The sequence below is a fragment of the Poecile atricapillus genome, chromosome 13 (genome assembly GCF_030490865.1).
Source record: "Poecile atricapillus isolate bPoeAtr1 chromosome 13, bPoeAtr1.hap1, whole genome shotgun sequence".
NCBI classification, from domain to species: Eukaryota; Metazoa; Chordata; class Aves; order Passeriformes; family Paridae; genus Poecile; species Poecile atricapillus.
The window spans coordinates 5,684,268-5,706,901 of record NC_081261.1 but is presented as its reverse complement, the minus strand read 5'-3'; the positions used below and the strand labels follow the sequence as shown (position 1 = coordinate 5,706,901).

The 22,634-nt window shown below is 53.7% G+C and overlaps 1 protein-coding gene across 1 annotated transcript; it reads right to left on the bottom strand.

Annotated features, from left to right (window-relative positions):
• Positions 1-2,718: 2,718 nt before the first annotated feature.
• On the bottom strand, positions 2,719-16,216 carry LOC131584026 (LON peptidase N-terminal domain and RING finger protein 1-like). Its single transcript, XM_058848761.1, has 12 exons — positions 15,696-16,216; positions 11,830-11,948; positions 11,295-11,417; positions 10,968-11,093; positions 10,226-10,361; positions 9,342-9,435; positions 8,121-8,235; positions 7,371-7,492; positions 6,816-6,974; positions 6,199-6,361; positions 5,967-6,113; positions 2,719-4,872 (listed from the first exon to the last, which is right to left on the bottom strand). The coding sequence occupies exons 1-12, from the start codon at positions 16,066-16,068 to the stop codon at positions 4,675-4,677; spliced, it is 1,875 nt and encodes a 624-aa protein (XP_058704744.1). The 5' UTR covers positions 16,069-16,216; the 3' UTR covers positions 2,719-4,674.
• Positions 16,217-22,634: the final 6,418 nt, after the last annotated feature.

Below are 22,634 nucleotides of genomic sequence, written 5' to 3'. Positions count from 1 at the left end.
AAATATGAGGCACAGTCTGACACCTGCTGTATTAATTATTTACCTCTTTATCTAATTGCTTGCCCACACTGTTAGGTGAGGGAAGTTGTCACCCATGTCTCCATGGGAAGCTGTTGAACAGAAAGGCAGGAAATGATGCTGCTGGGGAGGAGGTCACATTTTGGGGTGATGGAAGTGGAGCCAGTGCTAGCACTGGTTTCCACCTCCCCACAGATGGAAAACCAGGTGCAGGATACATCACCCACAGAGGAAGGCTGGGTGGGGTGGGTGTGAGTGACTACCAGGGACCTCGTTGTGTGACCCTGGGCAGCACATTTCCTCTTCCCACCCCACTTCCTGCCTGTAAAACCCAGAGTAGCGTTACATAAAGTCCAGAAATCATTACTAGATGTTGTTGGGATGAGCAGGGGAGGAATTCAGGTCCTTAGGCAGCAGGTAAATCACAGTGGCCTGGCAGCCAGGACCTCCTGTGCTGCAGGTGCCTGGTTCCTCCTGGGCCCTGACTGCCATCAGGAGCCCACACAGAGACAGACCCATCTGCCCCTGGCTCTGCTGCTGGTTTGGGGCTGAGGTTGTCACATGCAGTCCCCTCTGCCACACAGACTTCTGTGGCAAGGCTGGGAGGGAGGCAGCACAGGAATTGCCAGGCCTTTGCTGACCCATCCCAGCTGCTCAGTGAAACAGCTGCTCATGCCAGTGGGGCTGAGATGCCTGGGCTGCCTTCAGAAGGGGCTGTGGGATGCTGTTCTGTGCCAGCTCTGTGCTGGGACAAGGGGTTGCTTCACCTCCCACCTGCAAGCTGAGGCCATGCCCAGCAGGATGGCTGGAAGATCACAGAATCACAGAATCACAGAATCACAGAATCACTGGGTTGGAAAAGGCCTTCAAGGTCATCGAGTCCAACCCAGCCCTAACACCTCAACAAAACCATGGCACTAAGTGCCACATCCAGCCTTTTTTTAAACACATCCAGGGGTGGTGACTCCACCACCTCCCTGGGCAGACCATTCCAGTGCTTTATCACTTTCCATAAAGAACTTTTTCCTAATATCCAAACTATATTTCCCTTGGTGCAGCTTGAGACTGTGTCCTCTGTTCTGTCAGCTGCTGCCTGGAGACAGAGACCAACCCCACCTGCCCACAGCCACTTTTCAGGGAGTGATAAGAACACCTCTGAGTCTCCTTTTCTCCAGGTTAAACAACCCCAGCTCCCTCAGCTGTTCCTCACAGGGTTCCCAGCCCCTCACCAGCCTTGTTGCCTCCTCTGGATGTGCTCAAGTGTCTCAATGTCCTTCCCAAACTGAGGGGCCAGAACTGGACACGGCACTCAGGTGTGGCCTCACCAGTGCCGAGTACAGGGGAAGAATGACCACCCTACTGCTGGCCACACTATTCCTGATCCAGGCCAGGGACCACTGCCCTTCTTGGCCACCAGGGCACACTGCTGGCTCGTGTTTGGCTGTCACCAGCACCCCCAGGTCCCTTTCTGCCTGAGCACTGATGATGGGGAGCAGGACACCCCCAAAGGCCCCAGTGCCCTGCTCCAGTCCCAAGAGAGCAAACTGGCTGGAGTGGGGAGAGGAGCCTGCAGCACAGACCTGGCATGACTGGGGAGCTGGAGGTGGATCAAAGTGACCTGCACAGCTCTCCTGTGCTGATGGAGAGCACAGCACAGCCAGGGCTGGGAGTCGGGATGATTGTGGGGCTGAGGGACAGAAAAGGCTCTGGCAACAGCTGATGCTGCACATCCCTTCTGTGCCTTCCTCCTCGCCCACACTCAGCCTCTTCCTGACACCTAGTGGGAGCAGGGCAACACGGCAAAGGGATCCTTGTCAGCTCCAGACTCCCGGGCACACGCCAGCCACAGGTTGGGCACAAGGCCTGGGCTGCCAGAGCCACCAAAAGAGCTGGCACCAGCCATAGCTCACAGCTGGGCTTCATCAGGGCACAGCTGCTCCTGTGGAGCATTGCTGGGGGGGAATTCAAGGTATAATTCCTCATGGAAGCAGTTATTAATGGGTTAGCAGGGATACTGCTCTGAGGTGTGGGATCTGTTTAGGGTTATCTGCCATCTCAGACCTCTTGAGCCCTCTCCCTCTCTTGCTGCAGCTGTTCCATGTCCCCAGGAAAGGTGCACAGCACAGCTGGGCAGCTCCCTTCTTGTCCTTGATTTTGGATGGCACCTTTGGGAAGCAGAGGGAAGAGGTGAGATGGGAGCAAGAGACAGGTGAGAGCTGTCCCAGCAGGACATCATCTTCCATCCAGGACCACCCTCTCATGCAGCCCATGCACATCTCCCTGGATCATCTCTCATCCCTGATGCCAAAAGCTAACCTACTCCAGCTCCCAGGCCTCTGCCCATGGCTGCAAAGGCAGGACAGGGACAGATGCTGGCCACAGCATTTGGGGACATTGCCTCCAGGGTCATCCCACACTGGTCAGCATCTCTACTGGACTGATCTCCCATCCCATCCTTGCTCACAGCCTTTAGCTGCAATGACAGGCAGGAGCTCATTCCTCCTGTCTTGTTCCACACACATTCTGCAAGCAAAACCACGTTTTTTCTTCCCCTTGTTGCCATCTGCACTTGCTGGACTGTGATCACTGTGCCTAGCTTGCTGTCCAAAGGCCAGGGTGTCACCTCTCCACATGTCCCCAAATCTCCCTGGGGATGCCCAAGCACTTTTATTAATGAGCAGATAAAAATTAAACACCAGCAAGAGAACAACAACAACAAAGATCTTTATTTCAATGACCTGAAAGAACACGTAATTCCAAGAGCAAAGATAGTAATAAAAACCACAAAGGTGCTCCAAGCAAACTGGAGCAATTTGCACAGATCCCTTCCCAAAGCAGCCGGGCTGAGGTGGCTCTGGTCCCTGGCTCCTCCCCAGTGTGACATGGTGCAGAGCCACACTTCTCCCTGCACGCCCCCCATGCCAACCCCTTGCTGGAGAGACCCACAGGGACCTCTCAACCCTGAGGAAATGGCAGCTCAGGAGGTAGGTGAGTGGCTTGGGGTGGGGATGTCACCGGGAGAGCCCACACTGGCCCTGGGGAAAAGAAAGGCACTTCCTGAACTTTAGTGTCATCCTGCCCTGGGACTGCAAAGCATCCCTTCATCACCTACCCCAGCCCATGCCAGTGTGACATCCCAGGGATGGGGTTCCTTGGGAGCTGTGGTGCTCCTGGGCCAGCACCACGGCTCAAAGGTTGAGCAGCAAATCCAGCTCTGAGCTGCCCTGTGCTCACAGAGGCTCCTGGGGAGCAAGCCCTCGGTTCCTGACTGTCGCTCCAGGGAGGCACTTTGATGGACAGGAGGGACTTCTCACTCCTGGAGACACAAGGACAGGGAAAGGTGGTGGCCCTGAGCAGGGACCTCTCTGGAGCTATATCCAGTCTCCCAGCCCAGGTCAGCCCAGCAATACCTGCAGTAAGGATCACTGCCCTGATTTTCTCTCCTGCACACACATCCAACAGCTCTCTGAGGGGGTGTGGTGCCTTTGAGAAATGCAGGGATAAAATTCCAGAAGCAATGTTAATCCAATAACTAAGTGGATGTCACTCCTAGAATTGAACCCAAAGCCACTGGAATTATGGATGAAAGACAAAAAATCCAAATCTTCAGGATTTCCATGGAGGCCTGGTCTTTCCAGAGAGTCTTTGCCCTGTGTCTAGACACAAGCACTGACTCTTCCTGGATCCCTTTGACTTCACTGTGCTTTTCTGGGGATCCTGAACTATTCTGGGTCCCAAGTGCAAGGGCCCAGCCTCAGCTGAGATCCTGATTTCTCCTGAGAAGGCAGAAAGTCCACAAGAAACACAGAACAGGGGAAATTACATTAGTCAAGGAGCAGAAAGTCACACAACAAAACTTCCAGATTAAACTTCCCTTGTGCTGTCAGCTCCTCCCAGCCCCCATATCCGACCCTGTAACCTGAACCCAGCCAGGGTCAGCAACAGTAGGGGAAAAAGCACCAAAGCTGACTAAATCCCCCCTCCCATGTCCCTTCAGAGCACTGGAGCTTGCAGTGAGGGGAGTGGCTGGTGGCAGTGTCCAGGGGATGTCTGGACCTGAGAGCATTCAAAGAGAACCATCTCCTCACCACGTGGCCATGGAGGTGGCTAGGAGCAAGACCAGGAGTTTCAGATTGTTTAATTTAACCTTTCCTCTTGTTCAAACACAGACTAAGTCAAAGTTGTAAGCAGTGGCAGAGCCATCAGCTCCCAAGGCTGGGGGACACCACTGGAATTTCTCTGCTTCCCCAGTGCCACCTCTCCCCACCTTCTAAATTTCCTGCATCAATCAGGATCATCTACCAAATTATCTACTAAATTATCCTTCAAAGTGGAAGAACCAAAACGGAGGCAATCCCTGCACTCAGTCCTCTCCCTAAAGAGAACCCTCCTCAGCACAGAAGCCACTCAGCAAGCGATTTTGGCTTTGGAGACACAAGCCAGCTCTGCGTGCCACTATCCCCTTTGGTGGCACAGCGGTGGCACCAGGCAGCTCACGGAGGTGGCACGGACGGCACAGCCGGGCACAGCGCACCCAGCTCATCGCTGAGGTCACGTTTTTGGGGCTTGGGGCGGCTCAAACCACACACAAACCGTGGAAGCAACGCACAGAGAAAGCCGAGGGTGGAGGCGAGCCCGAGGGAGGGCAGGGCGGGCTCAGACACGGCCCCGGGGGCTGCGCTCGGGCAGGAGGTGGCGGGGAGGGGGCTGCTGCAGCAGGGCCGTGAGGATGCGCTGCAGCTGCGACAGGCGGGCGCGCAGCGATGTGCAGGAGAACAGGTTCAGCTGGTAGGACGGGTCCAGGGGCAGGATGGAGATGAGCCACCAGCACCACGTCGGGCCGTCTGCTGAACCCTGGAGAGGAGAGAGGGAGAGACCCCCACGTCAGGGCAGGGATGCCCTGCAGGCAGCATCGCCGATGGGAAACTCTTGTCAGGACAGCAACAACAGCCTTGGCCAAGGTACTCATCTGAACAGCCCTTTCGTCATCCAGGCTCAAAACTGCTGGACAAACTAATTTAATTTCCAGGCAAGCATTCCCCAGGGAGCCTCCAGACACAGATGTAGCTGGTAAAAAGTCTATAGTAAAGAGACAATGAAATATCTAGCGCATTCCTTGTTTAAGCCGGTGCTTTTTGTAAACACAGGCCAAATCCTGCATGGCCAATGTTTTTGGAACACTGGCCATCATTTGAAGAGGTGCGGTGCAGGCCAGGAGGGCACAGCTGTTGGGCACTGCTTTTGTAAAGCAGCTGTTTTATAACCTGAGGCAAACTAAGAAGGAAAAGCTCGGTTAAGCTGAAGGAGGCTGAGTGTTTTGTAATTCCTGAGCACATCATTAACATGACTGCTGGCCAGGACAGCCTTAGCCTGGGACAAGCCAGCAAGAGTTTATTTGTAATGATCCAGACAGGAAACACTTTCTTAAAGGAGTGAAAATTAGATTTTGGGATTTTTTTTCTCCTACAGAATCTGAATTTGTCAGAGCAGTATAATAAGCAAATTGAATCCTGTCCTCTTAGCTCTTCACCTCTGCCCAGCTATGACTGTCTCAAAGGATCACAGTGAGAAAGGAGACTGCAGACTCAACAAGCTGCAGGGGCAGAGTTTGCCTCTTTGCCAATTTGTTTGGTTTCTTTTTCCCAAAGTGTTTTCAAACACAGAGTTCAGTTTCTGAGTTCTCATTTAGAAAAAGACCCTGGGAAAGATTTTAGAACTCAGTGCTCAGTTTCCAGTTCAAAACCATAAAGAAACATCATGCAGATTTACAAGACAAGCCCTACCAACTCTCTGAATGAGATGCTGTAACAGGGGTGAAAAACTGGATTTGTTTTGTTCATTCTGGGGAGAAGCTGAGTAGGGAAGCAGGGTGGTTAGTGCAGGAACAGCGCTGCTTCAGAGGCTCTCTTGGTACTCTGTTTGGGGCATCCCTTCCCTCTGGGCATTACCTGGATGTCCTCTTCCTTCTCTGGCAGTGGTCCATGCTGCATCAGAATGTGCCTGGAGGTGAGGTCTCCGTGCTCACAGAACCGCTGGGCCAGGCGATAGGTGCTCTCGTGCAGGCACTGCAGCTCCTGCAGCTCCTCCCCGGACACCTGAACGGAGGCCAGAGGGACACAGGTGTCCGTGGGGAGGATCTGTCCCACTGCAGCCCAGGATTTTGCCCAGCCCTGCCCTCACCTTCCTGTCCTCCAGGTACTCGATGTCAGCGGTGTGGTAGCCGTCCCTGTGCCCGCGGCTCAGCACCCGGAACCGCTGCCGGCCGATGGTGTCCACCAAGGAGCGCCCGTCCGCCAGCAGCTCCACCTGACGGATCTCCAGCATGCAGCCATAGTCAGCAAAGCTGCAGGGACACAGAAAACAGGGGCTGAGCTGGGGTAATGGGTGGCAAGAGAGCTGCTTCTCCTAAAGGTACCATCTCCAAAGCAGGAAAAGGCCCAGGAACAAGATGTCTGGGCAGGGGCAAATTCAGAGATTCAACCAGGTCTCCCCACGGTGCTCATTAAGAGGAGCTGGAGGTCACAGCCAGAGAACCACGGAGCTCAGAGACATCCTGAGTCAGATGCTGTTCAAGAATGTTGTATTTAACAGCCACCACTGGCTCTGTGCAGCTCCAGTGCTGGCCTCATTCCTCGATCCCATTTCACTCTGCAGTGTGGGGAATGCACCACCTCCCTGCTGATTTCATCTACGAGATGGCACTGATAGGAAATCTCTCTGACCTACTCAATATTTTAGATATTTGAGGCTGAGGAAGAGAGGGGTAAATCAGCTGGGGCAGGAGCCCAGGAGCTCACCTTTTCCCATTCTCAAATATGCACATGCCAAACCTCCTGGTGCCGCTCTCCTGGCACCGCCGGATCATCAGGCGGTAGCGAGGCTCGAAGATGTGCAGAGGGCAGGGGATGCCAGGGAAGGACATTGTGCACACAAAGATGGGGATGTTCTTGGTCAGGCTGAGGGACAGAAGGAGAAACCACTGTGATGCCACTCCAAGCAAATCCCATCCCAATGGCTCTGCATCAGCTGCTCCCCCAAACCAGGGGTGTCCTTCACCACAAGAAGTGATGTCCAGTGCAGAGCAACACTAAAGTTCCACTTGGCTCACCAAGAGACCAAAGACAGATTCTGCCCACAAAATAGCTCCTTGCAAAGATTGTCCCTCACCCCCAAGTGCCCCATAGGGCATTCCACACCCACCCAGCACTGCTGCAATGTGGTCCTGGAGGTGGGACAGACATCATTTGAGCAGAACTAAGCCAGAGCAATGGTATGGGGTGTGGACAGCCCTCTCAGAGTGCCTCCCAATCCCCATGTGCACACACACACACACAGGAGCAGTCCCTGCTTACTTGGAGAGCTCTGCCATCTCTGCCCGGTGCAGCTCCCGGCGCTCAGCCAGCTGTGTGGGGAAGGTGGCCAGCATGATGTCCTGCAGCAGCACCGTGGGGCTGTACCTCCCAGCCTTCAGGTACTGAAAGGAATTAGACACAAAAATAGGTTGGAGAAGAGCAGGGAGGAAGCCCTGGATCCCTGCTGGACTCTGAATCACGCTCACTTTTATTGGAACTGAAGGTAATTTTAGACCAGAGAAAGTCAAGGATAAAATCTATTGGGGGATGTTGAGCCATCGAGCAGGATGGGATGTCAGCTCCACCGAGACCTCCAGACACAGCTCAGAGCCAGGGCCCGTCCAACACAGCGTCCTGTCTCTGACAGTGATGCAGTCCTTGTATGACAACCTAATTTCCCTGATGGTCTCATCTGAATCCCTTTTCATTAAAGATTAAATCAAATCTCCAGGCTAGCAGGTTTTCCATCCATTTCCATTTTTTAAAGCAATTAGCATTTGCTTCTCTCTCTCTCTTCTCCAGTTTACAATCTCACTAAATCACTGTGGCATCTTGTGGAAATGAATCTCTTGGTCTTAATTATCAACTGTCTGGTCATTCCCATGTGAGTGGAGCTGACATCGCCGTGCCAGGGAGCTGCTAATGTAAGAGTCCTGCACCTTCCCACCCCAGCCCTGGGCAGGCAGCCAGCAGCTGGAGCTGGTTCCCAGCTCTCCCTCGGGCTCCATCCCGTGGGACTCGTGCCCTCACCTCTCTCAGACTCTGTTTGCAGAGGGGGCAGTTGGGCCGGTGGTCCAGGCAGCGTTCCAGGCACTCTTTGCAGAAGGTGTGACCACAGGGCGTCGTCACTGGCTCAAAAAACATCCTGCAAAGGATGATCAGAGTCAATGGATTGCAGAGAGCAACAAAGGGAAAGGAGCACAGATAAGTCTGCCAGAGAGAGACTTTAATTAGCCCTTTAATTAGAAAGTCTGGGCTCAGACTGCTGGGCTTGCATAATGAGATGAGAACTGTTCCAGGCCTGAGCTCCACTCCCTCTCTCTGCAGGGTCTCCATGGAATTCCAGCAGACCCCACCAGTACACACATGGCACTCCCTGGTCCTGCCAGGGCTGTGGTTCCCCAGACACCCCCAGTGGTGTGTAATCCAAAGGAAAGTGCTTCCTTTTCCCCTGCTCCAGGAGCAGAGCCAGCAGCAAGCACTTAAATTGCTCACAGGTAGCTCCAGGATCAGAAATGAAATTAAGGTCTCAAGAAAGCCCTGACTCTTCCTAAACACAGTTTTCTTCTTTCAGAAGAGACCCAAATTCACATAATTCAGATCAGATGCAGCCTCAATCTCTCTCCCCCATGCACAGACCTGGAAAAAGCTGCCGTGCAGGACCTTGAGTGACTTGCACATCTGGCAGTGCAACACCCACCCAGCTCTCTGCCAGCAGCCACTTGCACAACTGCTCCACGTCCTGGGACACACCAGGAATAATAGCCCTGTTTCAGCATGCCCTGTGGCACTGCAACACCAGCCCCTCCCCAGCCCTGAGCTGGCAGACAAATACAGGCTCTACCCCATTCCCTTCTCCACCTGCACCAGGCAAAGAGCTCAGAAATGCTCCCCTCTAGGTCTGCAATATCCCCTTCACGGAGGGAATTTCCCTGGGCAACACCTTCCTGCCCCAGCCTGCAGGTACAAAGGGCAACCACTGCTTTTGGTCTTTGACCCCCACTGAACATCCCCACCTCCACAGCTGTGTCCCTGGGGACAGCCCCAGTGAGACAGGGTGATCTGAGCTCCTGCAGCCTGGCAGGGAGCTCCATGCCCCTGCCTTTCCCTCTTATCTCTACCAAAACCTACATCTCAGCAGTACTCAGGACTGAGCTTGCTGTTAAGATGTGTGGAAAGGCTCACACCACTGAAGAAAACCCAGCAGGTTCTAATTCTTCATCCTAAAAGCTCTCCTGTTGGAGAACTCACCGTATGCAGAGGGAGCACTCCAAGTCAGATATGCTCAGTGACTCCCTGAGGCATGGCTGGGTACACTTTGCTGCTGCTGTTTCTTCCTCTTTATCTATAGTGGCAGAAGAGAAGACAACCCCAATTTTAATATAGAAAATTAATCTTTGCTTTCTGACCTCGTTCTCAGACATAACTGCCCCACAAAGTGCTTTCAAAGTGTCAAAGAAAAACAAAACCACTAAGAAATACAACATAAACCCCTCTATTAATCCATCCATGTTCATCTATGGCTGGTGTGTCAGTGGGTCTCATGATGCTTGGCAGAGGAAGGTGGTACCTCCTCCTTTTACAGGCAGGGAAACTGAGGCACTGGGCAGCAAAGTGGCCCAAAAGCTCCAGGATGGAAGTCTCTGGAGACCTGCCATGAGCCATCACTGCTTTATGCAAACCCAGGTATGTGGCAGCCACCTGGCTGGATGGCAAGTTAATGCTGCTGGAGGTGCTGCTTCCCCAGATCATGGCATGTCCTGTCCCCCACATGGAAATTTAATCTAAACCAAAACCCACCTAAACCCATGGGAACCAAAGAAAGCCTCTCCCTGACTCCACATGGGGAGCAAGTGATGACTGGCTTCAGCAAGAACTTGTTCACCAAGCTGGAGCCAAAGGTTTGGTGTAAGTTCACCAGCTCAGCACTGGAAGATCAGGTGGATCCTCCTCACGTGCATGAGAAGCAGCAAATGTCCTGGCCAGAGCTGCCCCATCACATGCCCCTGGGATATTTGTTTGTTGAGTTGGACACGGTGCAAACACCAAGTTTTCAGCCAAAATGGCTTTCAAACACGTATTTTGCATGACACAACCTTGTGGAAAACATTTGTGGTACCTTTGATGACACTCACCCAACAAGCACCGGCCCTGACTCTCTGCCGAAGTCTCCGGTTCTTGCCGTTGTCCCGGCTGGGAAAGGGTGGCTGTGCCCTGGCTGTGCTCAGACCCAACATCCCCTCGGCCATCTGCCAGCTCTCCCTCCTGATCCTAGGCACAGCAAGATGAAATTGAGCCCAAACCCTCTTCTCCCTCTGAATGCACAGTCCCATCTGTGCCCCCAAGCCCGATGGCACCGGGAGGTTTCCCCATGTACATTCACAGCTGGCATCTGCAGGACAGCAAGAGCATGGCCTTCAGACATTACTGCCCATCACATGTTAAAACATGGGTTCACTCTGGCCAGACATACCAACTGCTCTTCAGGTGTATCTGAGCCCATCTTCTGAATTCCCTCTTCTCTCCAAACCTTCTAAGTTTGTTTATAGAAGGCAAAGAAGAAAATACAAGCTTCCCTTATCAGCTGCTAATGGTCTGAACTATTCTCAAATGTGGTTTTTAGATGAAAAAAAAGTTTAAGATTTTTTTTTTCCCCCCTGAAGGTAGTGAGATGAACAGAAGGAGAAAGTCTACTCTGTTTCCCAAGTCCCCACAGCATCAGCCCTGATGGTACCTGCAGATTTTCACCCCAGCACACAACCAGGCAAGCATGGCTGCATGTCCTGCACAACCTTCCTTTATCACACCTCCATTCCCAACAGGCAGGTCCCAGAGGGACATTAAACCTCCTTGCAGACTCAGATATTGCAGTCTTACCTGAGCTCGTGTGGAAGATGGGAGCACTGGGCTCCCTCCATCAGCCTGGGAACCAGCTGAGCTCAGGTGAGCATCACCCAGCTGTGCAGCCGTGCATGGCTGAGGAGCATCGGCTTCCATGACGATCTGCAAGGACAAAGCAGGCACTAAGGGATGATAGGAGGAAAAAGCAAGGAGGTGAGAGGGCTGCCAGGCTCCCTCTTTTTCCCCAAAGCACCCTTCTGCCCAGGAGGTGTCTGTGCTGGCTGAGCACTCTGTTGAGTCCTTCAGAGGACAAGGACAGCTCCCTGTGTGATGAGAGCACAGAACATGGCAGAGCCCACCCACCTTCTCCATCTCCCTCCGAGCTGGCTGGAAATGGGGACTGAGTGTCAGGCAGTGTTCCCATGCCAGCAGGGCTTCGGCTCTCTGCCCCATCTCCAGGAGCACCTTCCCTTTCCTGAAGAAGGCCTGCAGAGAAGAATAAACATGTGGTGACTATGAGACAGTGACCAGCTGAGCGTGTGCCCCTTCAGCTCCTCTGCCAGCCCCAAGGGAATGTCCCTTTGCCTCCAGCCTGCTCCCATCCCAAGCCAAAGCACCCGGACATGTCACTGCTCCCCGGATTAGATCTGCCTAAAAAAGCCAGGACTCTCCAAAGTGCAGCAATTGCAAAAGCCAAGCCTAGGGAGAGTTGAAGAAGGAGTGAAAGATGGACATGGTGCCAGACTTCTGCTGTGAGAGCAACACAGCACCTGCCACTTTGATTAGCAACACAATGGGTCTGTCAAGAGCAATTCTGAGCAGGATGGAGACTCGAGGAGAGGAGGAAATTGCTCCTGTGCAGTAAGATTTGGCTCCAGTCGATGTGGCCTTCACTCACCTCGTGCTCTCCAGGCTCAGCCCTGCACACGGCATCCAGGTCCTGCAGTGCCTCTGGATACTGCCCCAGGGCCAGCAAGGCCTCTGCCCGGCACAGCCGCAGGGAGCTGCAGTCCAGGGCTGGAAAGAGAATGTGAAGAGAATGGAAGAAAATGTGGTCAAAGAGAAAAACACCCAAAGAGAAAAACCCAAAGAGAAACCCTGAGATGAGCCCTGGTGAGGCAGTGGGGCTGGATGAGGCTGGGGAAAGGCCAGCACAGTGGGACAGTCCCTGTGCCACTGCCTCACACTGAGCACAGCCTGCTCCTTCAGTGCTCTTCATCAGGACACACTGGCTTTGTAAGCCTCTGCAAGGAAGTTATTTCCCCTAAATACTCCGTTTTAAATTGTTTGAGGCTCTTTCCTTTGGTTTTTTTTCAGCCATCTTCCCTAAACACCCTCAGCCAAGAGGCTCCACCACTGCCTCAGGGCTCAGCCATGCTGGGATCTGGGCTTTCATCCATCTCTTTGGGATGCAGCAGAAAGGCTCTACCATACACGTAGTCCTTACAGGGCTGTGGCCACAGCAGGCTCTGTGGAGTGACTCACCCAGCAGAGTCACAATAACACGTTACCAAACAGGACTGCAGTGCTGGATACCTGAATTCCCAGTGACCTGGCTGTCATTGCTCTCCTGGGGCAGATGAGAAACCAAGGGGGGTGTAAGAATCTGCCTGCACCACATGACCTGGGGTTTCCAAGTATGGAAAAAGGCTGAGATTTCCCAAAACTGAGGAAGAGAACTGAGGATCCAGCTCCTTGTCAGTAACATGTCACTGATGGGACATCAGGGTGCTGGGGGGGCACAGGTCCCACAGACATTGCTAATCATGACACCAAGCATTACATGCTCCTGCCTTTTCCTAAAAAATTGGCAGTGAGATCCTCTTCTTTCCTGCCTTGGAAAACCACATAAAGACCTTTCTTCCTATCAGGAAGAGCCCACTCTATTGGAGTAACCAGGTGTGGTAATGTTTGTAGGTTTGAAATGCAGAGATGCCCAGACCCACCCCGTTATATCACAGCTCATGGAGGTGACCTACATCCAGTGCAGTGCTGGTGCTCCAGCTGAGGTAACAGGCCTGTGCATCCAGCCCTGCATCCTCCCAGCTCTGGGCATCAGCTCAAAGCTGCTGAGGGTTGGGACTTGTTGCTCCCTGGTCCATTTGGGGAGGCCTCCAGTGTCATGCAGGTCCAGCACAGGCTACCCGTGGTGGCCCTGCAGGACACTGGCGTTGAGGCCAGCCTTGTATCATGAATTAGGCACCATCTGCAGACACTGCTGCTGCATTTGCTGTGGCAAATGTGGTGTGGGCAATGTCACCTTGCTGAAGGGCCGGGTGCTCTGTCAGGGGCAAGCTGGGTGCATGGGCCTGGCTGGCAGCTGATCAGCAGTCATCAGGAAACGTCACTGTTGATGATGTCTCTCCTGCACTTCCAAAGCCAGCAGCGTTTCCTCCTGGCCCAGTTCAAACACGGTGCTGATGCAGCTCTGCCAGCAACCTGCAGGTCAGGACTGGCAGCTCCATGGCAGCCGGGTGCCAGGAGCATCTGCCCAATTCCCTGCCTGCCTCTGCTGCCACCCTGCCCAGGCACCCAACACTTCTTATCACACAGGAGGAAACTCTGCCATGGCTGTGCCCTCCTCATCCCTGTGCCCAGCACAGAGCACAGTGAGACTTTGCTCCCTGCCTGGTGTCACCCTAACCCAGAGGGCAGCACCACCAGGCACAGCCACTCCTGCACCAAAGCTGGTATTATAAAGGAAAACAAACTCCCAGGGACCAGGTGTTGCTCTGCTGCACACCTCAGCATGGCCACTCCTGCACCAAAAGCTGCACTGGCCATGCTGAGCGGTGCAGCAGAGCAACACCTGGTCCCTGGGAGTTTGTTCTCCTTTATAATATCAGCCAATATTAGAGCTGAAGTCGGGAAGCATGGCAACTTGCTGTCCCATCACACAAGCACCCATCCAGAGATTAAATATCCCAGCCCTTATAATGAGTAGGGATGTACAAATAGGTACAAAGTCTAGAGTCTTATTTTCCATGTAGGCAAACCCATTGAAACATTCGCACAGCCCAGCAATAAAGCGACTGATTTGGCAAAAAAAAAAACAACCCCACCCCAGATGTGTAAAACAGAGCAATGAATTCTGCATTTCCCTGCTGCTGCAGCTATTTTTTATCTATGATATCATTACACACCAGGGCCATCAGCCAGCTGGCAGCCTCAGAGACTCGCCAGCCTCCACGCTCCAGGCATGTCAGAGGGCCTCCTGTGCTACGCATTACAGCACATTTTTCTGTTGTTCACTCAGAAAGAATGAAGATAAAAAGTTTACAGTTTCTTTCCACCCAAGCAAAGCGAGCTGCTCTACAGTGGGGGCTGAGCGGGGCACTGCAAACTGGCCTATCACACCACTCTGAAGCACAAATAAAACATCCCCATGGGTCAAACATTTATCAGTGGTTCCGTTTCAAAGTGAAAGGCAGCCCGTAAAAAATTGTGCAGCTGAAAGCTGGCTGCAGGAGTTGGAAAACACATCCTGAAAGCACCACCCACGTGGCTGAGCCTGGCAGCCCCAGCAAGCACAGATTCACTGGAGCTGAGGCTGTGACTGCAATTTCCTTGTTGCCCTCAGCCAGACTTTCCTGTCTTTCGGGGAACAGAACGTGCAGGGAAGAGTGAGGACACAGTTTGCAATGTTTCCTCTTTACACTGACAAAGGGTTTTTAAAGAAATGTGTAACTGTACACCCCAATGAGGCAAAAGCCTGGCAAATGAGTACTAGAGAAGTGTGCATGTGCCTTTGCTCTGAAGAAGGGTGTGCAAGGAGAGATGGATGCCTCTGGAGGTTGCATAAAAGGACCTGTTTTCTGCTGCCAACACCAGGATGGACCGGTTCGCTCAGCCCTTCGTTTCCAGGCTTACCCTGAACCTCTGGCACTTGCCTCGCAGCAGGCGATGAATAAGAGCCTGCGCTGCGGGAGGAGAGCTCAGTGCTGTCATAGAAACGCCGCGGAGAAAGGAAATTCTGCCTCCGTCTCCCCAGCCCCCTGCTCCAGACGCATTGTATAACCCCTTTTATTTAAGTATTACTTTCCAAGAAATCCACTTACAGCCACACATTAAAGCAGATCAAACCCTACCCCCCCGATCCTGGCCCGATCCTGGCCCTGCAGGGAAATGTCTGGCCAGAGCCGGCTGCAGAAGGAGCCGGGCCGGGCGCTGACCCGCACGGTGGGGCTGGCACAGGAGCTCGGCCAAGGCTGTGCCCTCGCCAGGCTCTGGCCCTGGGGGAGAGGACGTGTCCATCCCCGACTGGACAAGTCCCAACCACTTTACATAACAGCCACCCCCTGGGCAGAGCTCTTCCTCCGACCCTGAAACGCTGCCGGGCTGCCAGATGGGACTGAGTGTCCGCTGCCCTGTCCTCTCCTGTGCCAGCACGTGGCCGATGGGACACAGGCGGCGGGCCCGGGCAGGGGATGAGCAGCGCGGTTTGCCGGGCAGCTCCCAGCACCTCGGGATCGCCACGGATGTGGCAGAAATGCCCAGCAGCTGCCTTCCCCCTTCCCATCCCCATCCCCACCAGCCTTGCCTTACAACACTTCCAGCTTCCCACGTTTTCCAGCTCCGGACCGTGCAGGCTTGGAGCGCCCTGAGCTGCAGGGACACGGTGACCTACATTGGCACCCACATCGGTACTCACCTGCTGCAACAGCCCGGCATCCCGTGCATCCCCGTCTCTCGGGCGGCTGGGCTGGCCCCTCGCCCCCCGCAGCACCACCCGCACCCCCAGCCCCCGAGCCCGGCGCTCCTTACCCAGCTCGACCCCTCTCTGCGCCATCCTCAGCGCCTCCCGCGCGTCCCCGCGGGCGAGGCGCTCCCGGGCGCGCTCCGCCAGCCCGGCCAGCCTTCGCTCCCGCGGCACGCATCGCTCCAGGATCCCGCACAGCACCACGCTGCACCTCGCCGCCCCGACGCCCAGCAGCTCCAGCCGCTCCTGGCACAGCGGGCAGCGGCACGGCCCGGCCCCGCCGAGGCACGGCTTGCAGAAGGAGTGACCGCAGGACGCCGTCACCGGCTCCCAGAGGAGCAGGCGGCAGCAGGGGCAGCGCAGCAGGTCCAGCCCGAGGGGCTGCCCGGGAGGGCTCTCCCCGGGGCCCGGGGAGCTCGGGCTGGAGGGGCCGCTCATGGCGACACTCGGGGGAGCCGTCCCTAGGGCCGGCGGTGTCCGCGCATTGCCCCGCGCATTGCCCCGCGCATTGCCCCGCACGCTCCCGGCCCGGCGGAGGCTGCGGCTGCGGGCCCGGCCCGGCCCGTCCCGCCGGAGGGACCCCGGGCAGGGCCGGTGGCGGGGCTGCCCCGACCGCCATTGGCCGCCGCCGCCCGCGCCGCCCCGCCCCGGCCGCGTTTCGTAACGGAGCCCGCGGGAACGGGGGGCGGTGTGCGGGGATCCGTGTGCGGGGATCGTGTGCGGGGATCGGGGATCCGTGTGCGGGGATCCGTGTGCGGGGATCGGGGGGCGGTGTGCGGGGGGTGCCCCCCCAAGCCGGGATGCAGGAGTGCTGGGGGCCTCCGCTGCCGATCCTCCCGCAGCCGGGGATGTTGGGGCGCTCCGGGGCAGCGGACACCGGCTCTGAAGCCGTGCGCCGGGCGGAGGAGAGCTCTGCAGCACATGGGCACGGGGTGCCAGCGGGTCTGGAGCACCCTGAAGTACCACCAAGGTGCAGAATGCTGGGGGTGTTTCGGGGTGCCCCAGAGGGGGACCAGGATTATTTGGAGCCACCCACGGTGCGGGCTGCCTGGGGTATCCGGGGTGCTGTGGAGCAGGGCCAGGGCACAAGGTCTGGGGGACACAATGTGCTCTGTGATGGACAGAAGGGTGGGGTGCTCCAGAGAGGGTGGCACAGGATACCTGGGGTCCCTCAGCTGTCTGAGGCTCTCCAGAGTGCGAGTCGAGTGCTGGCTGTGGTGCTCCGGAGCAGGGCAGGCTGGTGAGGCTGGGTTGCCACAGATGCCTCCATGGAAACCCACCGTGTTTGGGGGCAAAGGGGCACTCTCCAAAGTACATGGGAAACTGCACCCCCCTCAGATGCTCTATTTGCCCAGAACTGAATTAATTCAGACCTTGTATGTGAACAATCCCCTTCCCACTCACAGACCCCTCAGGATGGGCTCGGTTTCACAAGGGAGATGCATCCCCTCAGCACACAGCCATCCAGCAAAAAGCAGCTCTTGCACAGCAGGTGCCGAGAAAAACAACTGAAATCTGGCAGCTCTGGAGCTTAGTAGATCAGAATTTATATAAGGATGATGCACATTCCCCAAGGGCTCATTTGTGTGTCCCCAAAAACAATCCAAACCCACGCACGCACTGGCAGGGCTGCTCAGGGAGAGACATCACCAGCAGGACCTCAGTGCTCGTGAAACCCATGCCCCACTGAGGGAGTGGCTGATGGAGGTTTGGGCTGTGGAGCAGGTTTTGTTTCCAAATCTATTGCAATTATATTAAAGAGCTCGTGAGTGGTTTTAAAAGCTCAACAACCACGCATTTTATGTGGGCTTGATAGACTTTATTGCTTTCTCCGTTATTCTTTTAAGAGATTCCTCCAAACTGGAGAAATCTCAGGTGACATTTGGTAACATTGCCCTGAAAAGCTGAGCATAGCATTAAGGACAGTGGTCACCCTGGGTGCATTGGAGTCTGTCTGGGACTCTGCCCAGCAGAGGAATTTTCCATGTCCCCATCTGCAGGGTCATTCTTTAGTTCCCCCCTCCCACCCCCTGCCTCAGGACCTTGCACATCCCTTCCCCCAGCAGCTCTCACATGGGTGTTTCTCAGGTGGACGAAGCTCATTCACACCAGACACTCTCCTTTCATGGTTTATTTCTCACCATGACTCGTTTTTCCACCAAAACCTGGCTATTGACTAAAAAAATAATTACCACCAGGGAGGGCTCACCAGTTTTGCCTCCAGTTTACCCCTCAAGAAGGGCACGTTCCTGGCTCGTGAGCCATGAAATGAGGGTGATTTTAGCTACCACAGCCAGCGTTGCAGCAAAGTGCACAATTAGCTGTTTGTGTGGCTCAGCCTGGGAGCAGCAGCCCTTTGCCAGGGGCAGCTGCTGTCAGGTGAGGAGTGCAGCATCTTTCATCACCCCAGCCAGTTCCCCTGCGAGACATCGGGCTGTTCACCCGGGACCTGCCTCGTTCTTTCCCTCACCTCCTAATTCACTCCACAGCCATGTGTGGGCTCTCCAGCGCCTCACAAGCAGAGCAAATGCTGCTGCTTTGCATAATACAGTTTAAGATCAATCAAGCACGACACACGAAGCCATTGCAAACCAGGCTTCATTAGCACCAGTGTGCAAGAACATTTTGTTTTCTTCATCCAGAGCTGAGCTGGTTCAGAATTCCGAATGCTTTCTCTTGTCACTGCCCTGTTTGTGCTGACTCAGTACATAACTGCAAAAGGAAAAAAAAAAAAAGCTTTAAATGCTTAATGCTAACCATTCTTCTGGCCAGATGAGAACTTCACATCTTGCATAACAGAGGACAGATCACTCTGTGTGCAGAAACTATTTGCAAAGGACAACAGGATTTATTTTTTTTTCCCAGTCTAGAGGTGGGAAATATCCCAGGGTCGGTGCAGGGTGAGGAGTCCCAGGTGTTGCTGCAGCTCCTCCTCTGGCTCCCATCCACACCGTCCTTGTGCTTCAGCTCCAGCACAGCCTCATTAATGTGGTCCAGACTGCTGACAGCCCAGCATGGTGATCAGGGATTTCACACCAGCTGTGTTTGCTCATTTTTAGTGTATAAATATTTGTTGCAAGCATTGACACTTGTTTTTGACACGTTAGGGTTTAAGGAGTGGCTCTGAGGTGACAGCACCTTCCCCAGTGTTGCCTTTTTTTGTTCAGAGAGGAGGCCTGCGTGCTCCTTAGGGTGTCTTCAAAGGCACCACAAGCACTTGTAAACAGGAACATGCACCCTGAATGTCATGACCCCTTTTCCACACTGCTATCCCTGCTCTACCCACCAGCTTCCTCCAGCACCATCAGACCTGAAAGTCCTGCTGCACAGAGGTGGAACAAGTTCTCCCATTTCTAAACCCGCAGAAGGAGGAAAGTGTCAGAATCCCAGCCAAGGAGGGGGAGTGTTGCTGTCAGCAAGGGCCACACTGGGCTCACAGTGGCATGTCCAAGTGCCAGGCAGAGTGTTCAGGCTCAGGCAAAGAGCCTCAGCACCTGTGCAGCCACACTTGTGCCCCAGCAGCGCTGCACCTGGATCCTGGCTGTCTGTGAACCTTGAGAGTTGGCCTAAGGAATTATTTTTACACCTCAGTACGTGCGTGTAACATGCAGGGAGTTATTTGCATCATCCTCCCTTCCCCCCCCCCACCCAAGCCTGTCAACAACTACATCAGCTTCCTGGAATTTTTTCCTTTCTTTCTTTACGTGACAGTATTTCTAGATCCAGGATGTTTTTAAACCACTGGGTTTCCCCATTTTCCACATGTGGTTCAAAGCCTTTCCTGGGAAGTGGAGCAAAAAGGAAGCAGGTGGTGTGGGAGACTCTTTGTCCTGAGCTCATCTTTTGTTACCTGCACCTTTGCTGTCAGGTCTCTGTGTGCAGTTAGGGGAGCTGCTGCAGGCCTGGTTTTCTCTTGGCAGAGGCAGGAGATTGCCACAGAGCTCCCTGAGATTTGAGATTCGAGTTCTGTTCTGTGCTGACCAGACACTGGGCAGGAAGCAATCATAAATTACATGGTATTGTTCCCAAGTCCTGAAACTCTGCTGCTTGAGTGCTCAGAGAGGTCCTGACACTCAGTACAAAGGATCAGATGTAAACAGGGTTGGGGAATTAATAAAATTTTAATACTTTTTCCTTCTGAGTCATACAGGCTTTGCCTGAGGCAGCATCATTCCTAGAGAAATGAGTTGACTTTCACATGGATTGGTGGGACAGAGAGCTGCAAAGTAACATTATCTCATTGTTCATGTAAGTAAGTTTATGCCTGAACTCCTGGGAACTGGAGAATCACAGCTGGAGATTCGTATCTGGCTCATTTTAGTCTCTCGAGCCAAATATCTTGGCAAAGAGGTTGGCAGAACATTATCACTCAGTCTTGGAGGGAAGTCCCACATAAAATAGATGGAGATGTCTTTTTCCACAGCATGGGCTGTACATGTCATGTACAAACCACATCCCCCTGTGGAGAGGACGCAAAAACAGATCAGAACTGTCCCCAGGATGGGTGACAAGACCATGGGCTGTGGTGCAGAGTGCTGCAAGTTTGCCTTGCTGCCTTGCAATTGTTTTATTGGTATTTCTATTGAAGCTGAAAATCCTTCATCTATAGGAGATCCCAAGGAGGAGCCCAAAATCAGCAGGGCTTGTTCAGCACCACCTAAACCCATGGATAACATAACAAAGTGATTAAAGGAGGAAAAGTCATAAGAAGCCAACTCCCTGAGGACACCTTTCATTGCAGCAAGGTCCACCACTTCCGAGAAGACTGGTGTCCAGGGAGAGCTGCATCCCGGCGGGCCAGACCTGCAGGTCACATCACCCTGGATGGGGAGAGCAGAGTCTAACCAGCCTTTACTGCAGGGTCAGACAGGAGTTGTCACCTTGACAGGCTGCTGTGTGTCCGTGTGGCCGGGGGTGACACCGTGCTGGCCCATCACTGCACTGGGGACTCACCAGCTGCCCTGCCCCACTCCCCCACCAGCTCCAGTGGCCTTGGCTCCTTGCCTCAGCAAGAAGCGAGTACGTGCTGCCTCCCTCATTTCTTCCTTTTTCCACTTTTCCTGTGTAGCTCCCACCCACCTGACAGAGATGCCAGCAGGGCTGGCGGGCACCCAGCGCTGCCTTTGCTCTTTGCCAGAGGAGGCTGCAGTTGGCAGAGCCTGCTGTGCAGGGATGCCTCCTGGCTGTCAGGCCAGATCCAGGGTCTGACTTCCTCATCCTCTGCCCTGGCCCTTATTCCTTCAGCTCCAGCATCTCCACCACCACTGTGTGTCCTTCTTGGTGAGGACAGAAGAGCTCTTGCAAAGCCAGTGGCTCAAATTCCATCCAAAAGCTGTGTCTGACCACATGAAGAATGAAGCACCTTTACGTCTTGGGGAGAAATGCAGAGGGCTGCTAAGGGTCTCCCTGCAGTTCCTTTCCCCTCAGGCAGACAGAATGAAGCCCTAAACACATCCTGGGCTGGATTTCAGGCAGGATGAACAAGCCTGTCTCTCTACCAGTTATTAATAGCTGCCTGTGGGCTCCTGGCCTGTTCGCAGCAGTGGTGGTCCGGGCAAAGCTTTCTGCTCAAGGAGTAGACAAATATTTCTGTCTGTGCCTTTTTGTTCCACAGGCTGGCTCGCCTCCACCTCTGCTGCACTTTGAACAGCAGGTGAATCATGTTTGGGTAAGCCAGTCATCGCCCCGCCGCCAGCTCCTCCTTTCATAACACACAGACGTCACGGCTTCTAAAGAGGTCAAGTTGTTAGTACTCGGAACATTTGTCACCCAGAAACCTGTCCTGGTGGATCTGCCAGAGCAAATTGAAGGTTTTCCTTCTCAAGAAGCCTGGCACCATTCCACTGTGGGTTTTAGGAAGGTGTTGCAGCAAGGTTTGAGGAGTAAGGAGCCTGCTCTTCTCTTCTGAAAGAACAAATAGAGAATCCTAGAGAGGTTTGCAGGGCAGAGGAAGGTGCTGGGAAAGATGTGTATCCTTAGCATTATTTTTATGAAAATTAATCCCAAGAATAAAGCTCTGCTAAAACTTTTAGCTGCTGATTAACATAGCAAATATTCTTAATTTATAGATATTTGGAATGGACAAGTTGTAGAAGGATGCAGCAGAGAGAGGAGCAAGTCTGAGTGCTGTGCAGGAATCAGGAGCAGGGATTTCACCTTCCAAAACACCCTTCACTTGTATGACTCCAGTTCCATTTGGGTTTTGCTTTTCTTCTTATTCAGCTCAAAAATAGAAGAGTGGTTTCATAGGAAACCTCTGCCCAGCACTCTGCAGAGATTAGCAGATCATAAGCAGGGCTGCAGGAATCAGCTTTTCTGGGAAAGTCAGGATTTTTAACTGTTTCCATTTTTTAGTGGAATGAAAAAGCAGCTTGAAATTTTCCATGAAGAAGGTCACTTGGGAACAGAGGAAAGATTTCTTTTTGATCTCTACCTTAGAGAGCCTTGTTTCCCTAGTAGGACACTTTATTATATAAAGCCCCTAGATGCAAGATGAAAAGTCTCATCACAAAATAAAGGTCCAACCTTTCTGTTCTGAAATGGTTGGCATTTATAGAAAAATTCCTTTATTTGGAGGCATCTCTGCATGAAATGGTATAGGAAACAATTCTTTCTCCACACCTAAACTCTCTTGGCATGTCTGCTGCTATGAGGCCCCAGACAGCCACGTGCTGTGCAGGATCCCTGCAGGCACCCCCAGATACTGTGAACAAGGGCAGCACAACCCCTCCTGCTCCCCGAGGACCAGCCAAAGTTATTATATAAATCTGTGTAAACAACACTTGCTTAAGTAACTCCACGGCTGACAGTTTCTCTTGTTGGTTCTTCTTTTCCTACTCCGCCCCTCCAGAGCTTGGTGTGATGGGCATTTGGCCCAGCTCTGTGCTCCATGCTCCTCTCCCAGCCAGCTGAAGACACAGCAGCTCTGAGGAACCCCTGGCTGAACCTTGCAGATGCTTCGAGCAAGGGAGGTGGTTAAAACACCCCGGTGAAGTCAGACCTCA